Source organism: Meleagris gallopavo, chromosome Z, assembly GCF_000146605.3.
Source record: "Meleagris gallopavo isolate NT-WF06-2002-E0010 breed Aviagen turkey brand Nicholas breeding stock chromosome Z, Turkey_5.1, whole genome shotgun sequence".
In the NCBI taxonomy this organism is placed as follows: Eukaryota; Metazoa; Chordata; class Aves; order Galliformes; family Phasianidae; genus Meleagris; species Meleagris gallopavo.
The window spans coordinates 34,080,512-34,084,668 of NC_015041.2; the positions used below are offsets into that span (position 1 = coordinate 34,080,512).

Here is a 4,157-nt window from a genome sequence, read left to right on the forward strand (position 1 = left end):
TTATCAAGAGCTTATTTTAATAAAATATGTGTTTTTTTTCTCCTTTTCTATTATCTTGTGACTCAAGTAATTGAAGGATGTTTTGCCAACAAAGTATATCTAAAAATCAAACTGCAAAACTGTAAAAATATTACCAATAATCACATTTAGAACATATTAAAAAAATCTGGGGATAAATGCTTTCAATAAATATAAACGACACCAAAATCACCGCAGTTGAATTTGCTTACTTCAGACTTTGCAAAAAGGCAAAATCTGCTCCACAGCAGACAGATTTTGGCTCTCACGTTGGTCACAACACTATAAAACTTTGTACGTATGTTAGATCAATCCTTTGGTACAGAATATTCCAAACATCTAACAATTCATCAGATCCAGCATCAACAATTCATCATCTACCCATGAGGAAGTTGGTCTTCTAATGAGAAATGACATTAGAGATGCTTCTGCATGACTGAGTACACAGTAAAGCCTCTTCTGCAACACAACATAAACTAATACAACTACAGTTTTCAAATAATATTGACCTAAATAGCACCAAAGAATTTAAATGCAAGGAAAAACTTAATTTATATGTATTTCTTTTTAAAGATTCTTTCTGTTGTAAATTGTAAAAAAGTTATGATTTTCATATCATTTTCAAATTAATGCATACAGTTCCTGTATGGTTCTTCAGATACTCTGAAAACAACTCTTATTTTATTCTGTCACTTGATCAGCTGTACATTTCTTTCTGCACTCTGCATTGGTCAAATGTCTTATTTTACACGGGAAAACAAAATAGCAGAAAAAATATCTGGAAACCTCAAAATCTATCTAAAATACACTAAACTTATTGATAGCCCAACAGACAAAAACACAGTAAATGAAAAAACAGAGATGTATTCTACATCTACATTCAAGAAAACTACCTTGTCCAGTGTATTCAAGAGAGTCTGCTTCATCAGGAGTGTCAAGGTCATCCACATTGATATCAATTTCATCTGGTGTATCCAAATTATCATCAGAAAGTATAGAACCTTCGCTCTCATCCAAAGAAAGGTTGATATTTGGAGCCGTGAGCTTTATCCTTCTGGGATGGGTAACATTAAGATCAAGAGAATTGGGAGGTTCTGCGAAAGGAGAGATAAAAAGAGAACTTTATTTCTCCCACATGAAATTTGTCTCCCACGCAATTACGAATCACTATCAAGCACACTGGGAAAGATAATTTTAGAAACAACAACCCAATTAAGATCACTTACTATCACTACTACTAATACACAAAAAAATTACACATTAATATTTAAAAAAGTAGAACAAGCATATACAGGGATTGCAGATGTAGCTAGAAGCATTTAAATTATGTTAAATCCAGGTATACTATTTTACAGTTACCAACCAAAAATCAAGTTTTGCACACAGTTTGATCCACAGGGTTTAAAATTTAAAAGAAAAATATATAAATCACAAATCACACTGCTGAATCCTGATGAAAATGTTATGCCTCTTCTGCTATGCAAGAGGTAAAGATTTGCAACAAACTCAAACAAACAACACAAACAAACAGACAAAACCCTGAGTTTCATATCCAGTCTTAAACAAATTAGTCTTCAATAAAACAGAAGTTAGGTATAGCTTTGCCCCTTGCTACTGCATAATGTGCCACATTTCAAGGCGTACTATTTGAAATATTCTGACTTTAACTTAGTTCAATTACAGTATTTAGATACAAGATAAATAATAGCAGTTACTTAAACATTGCAAGGAGTAAACAAGCAGTGGCACTGACGTTCAAGAGGAAAGGGCACACTACAATTATAATTTGTCAAGTGAAGAAGAAAATTGACTAGATATAACAAATTTAACACTTTTTATTTTGTTATTTTTCTAGCAGCGCAGAAATATCTTTCTTACGACATAATTAAATGCCAAGGGACTAAGCTATAATTAAGAAAATGAGTAATGGTTTCTCTTACCAGGCCTCATATCTGTAGAGCTGGGGCTCAGTACACCCTCAGCAAAGGAGATATCCATTCCTACATTATCTTGTACCAACCTGAGAAGTTAACAAAAATCAAAATCTTAAGGAGATGCGTAAGTCGATCATGTTCTCAAGATACACATGCAATTTTCTGCCTATTCATTTTAAAAGTCTAAAACCATATTAATATGAGAACCAAACACAACATTCTGTCATTATGCAGTCCTTACCACTTATTTGCACGTGTATGAAGAGCCTTTGGAGACAGTAGGACCCACAGAGCAACTTTCATTTAGATTAAGACATGGCAGTGAACAATAATAAGCTGGCAAACAGCAATGTTTCTCATCTTATACAAACGAAATTGGTCTTTTGTCATCTGTCAAATAGAATGCAGGATTTTGGGAAGATTCCACTACTATATGCAAACTGCACATCACAGCAAGTGTTTCACAACAATGTTTTCTTTTCTGTATCTGTAGTTACTATATAGCAAAAATCAGAACATAAGGGCTTTTTCATCCTTCAGACATAATTTGTACTTGAAAGCAATTCTGATCCAAATCAGTCATTTTATAATCATGTGAAAATAAAAAAAAAAACTTCACCAAAATAATTATAGCAGTTTTCTTTCTATATTCCTATTTTTTAACAAAAGTAATGGGTACAGCTATCTCCTGTTCTGCATGATTCAGCTGAATGGATCTAAATAGTCTTGCCTCGTCTCTCTTGCAGTTACTCACTTTCCCTACTAGCACTAGTCTTACTTTTTCACTGTGTGCAGGCAAGATTCTTCTGGCCAATCACTGTATCAGAGTATGAATATAGTTTCCATTCCTTCTTCTTAATCTCATGTAAGTTTATATATAAATGTGTACGTATAGGCCGAAAGAAAGGTGAAGTCTTCACTGTGCTCAAAATTGTAAAAGATCTTTAGCCCAAGCCCTGTATCATCAATTCCCAATACAAATAGGAAAACTAGTGAACTCACATCGTTCCCATAAGAGCTTACACAGATTATAGACAATACAAGGTTAGGGCTATGTTTATGCTTCTCAGAGCATGACCAGGATTTGTCTCAAAATAAAAATGGACAAATAGATAGTTTTTCTAATTTATCTTCTGCTACTGTAGAGTAGATCTTCCCAAAAATACAGATTAACCACTTAATCATTTCCACATAACACCAGTTCTGAAAGATGTAGAATTACTGTCAAATAAGGCTTGCAACATTCTCTTTAAATACATTTTAGAACAGCAAAGAAACAGAGTGTCTGCTCATGATAAAATGAACTGCCTATACTGACTGCAAAGTATCATTTCTTTTTTCTTTCTGCTTTTAATGTCATCTGTGTTCACAAGCTGTACAGAAAACTGATATACAGAACAGCACCACAATTTACTTAGAAAATGTAAATAAATTATTAGACTCTTTGGCTTCTTTTGTTGTCTTCAATTCACAGTAAAATATTAATAATTAAGTCTATTTTATTCTTCTAAACAAGATGAGACAAATCTGAATTCTAATGACAAGTATGTTGTACCAGAAGAATAAGGTGAGAAATCATAGTGGTGGAAACAAAATGGGGGAAGGATGAATACTTCTAATCTATTTTAATTCAGGTTAAAATTTTATGTTGGGTTTTATTAAACTTACTAACTGTAAAAATTACGTAAATTTCCTATAATGCTTCAGTTTGGGAATTCTCAGATGATGACTCATGGGTCCATAAGGGTGTATATACTGACTGACTTGTATGGAGTTTTGTCTTATATCCTCACCACCAAAAGATAATTCGTAACCAAGCAAGCTTCAGAAATCACTGCAGAAACTAATTTGAAAGGAAATGTTCTTATTGAAAGTTTTGTGAAGAGCAAGCTAGAGGAAGACAGAGATTATTTTTCACTTTCTGTATTAAAATCAGATGGCATTCTATGCGAAGATGCTATAAAAAAGTGTTTAAGTGAAATTAGGATCATCTTCTCCTCTGTACAATAAGGGCATGACTGCAGTTTGTATATGCCATCCTTACAGAAACTGGTTATATCATTTGATATAGCAATTTCCTACAATTCATTCAAAATTTTATGACTTGCCTAGAATTGCATTAATGTCTGGGAGAGAATTATTCTAATTCATGACATTTCTAGGATTGTGTCAAGACTTTTCTCCCTGTAGCATCTTGATTTTTTT

The 4,157-nt window shown here is 33.0% G+C and overlaps 1 protein-coding gene across 1 annotated transcript in view; it reads right to left on the reverse strand.

Moving 5' to 3' along the window:
* LOC104915087 (protein prune homolog 2) overlaps window positions 1-4,157 on the reverse strand; it is a 97,770-nt gene that overhangs the window by 3,462 nt on the left and 90,151 nt on the right. Inside the window, exons 6-7 of the mRNA XM_019610517.2 lie at window positions 1,959-2,038; window positions 912-1,112 (exon numbers count right to left, since the gene is read on the reverse strand). Coding sequence (XP_019466062.1) covers window positions 912-1,112; window positions 1,959-2,038 — 281 coding nt within the window. The remainder of the gene's footprint in view (window positions 1-911; window positions 1,113-1,958; window positions 2,039-4,157) is intronic.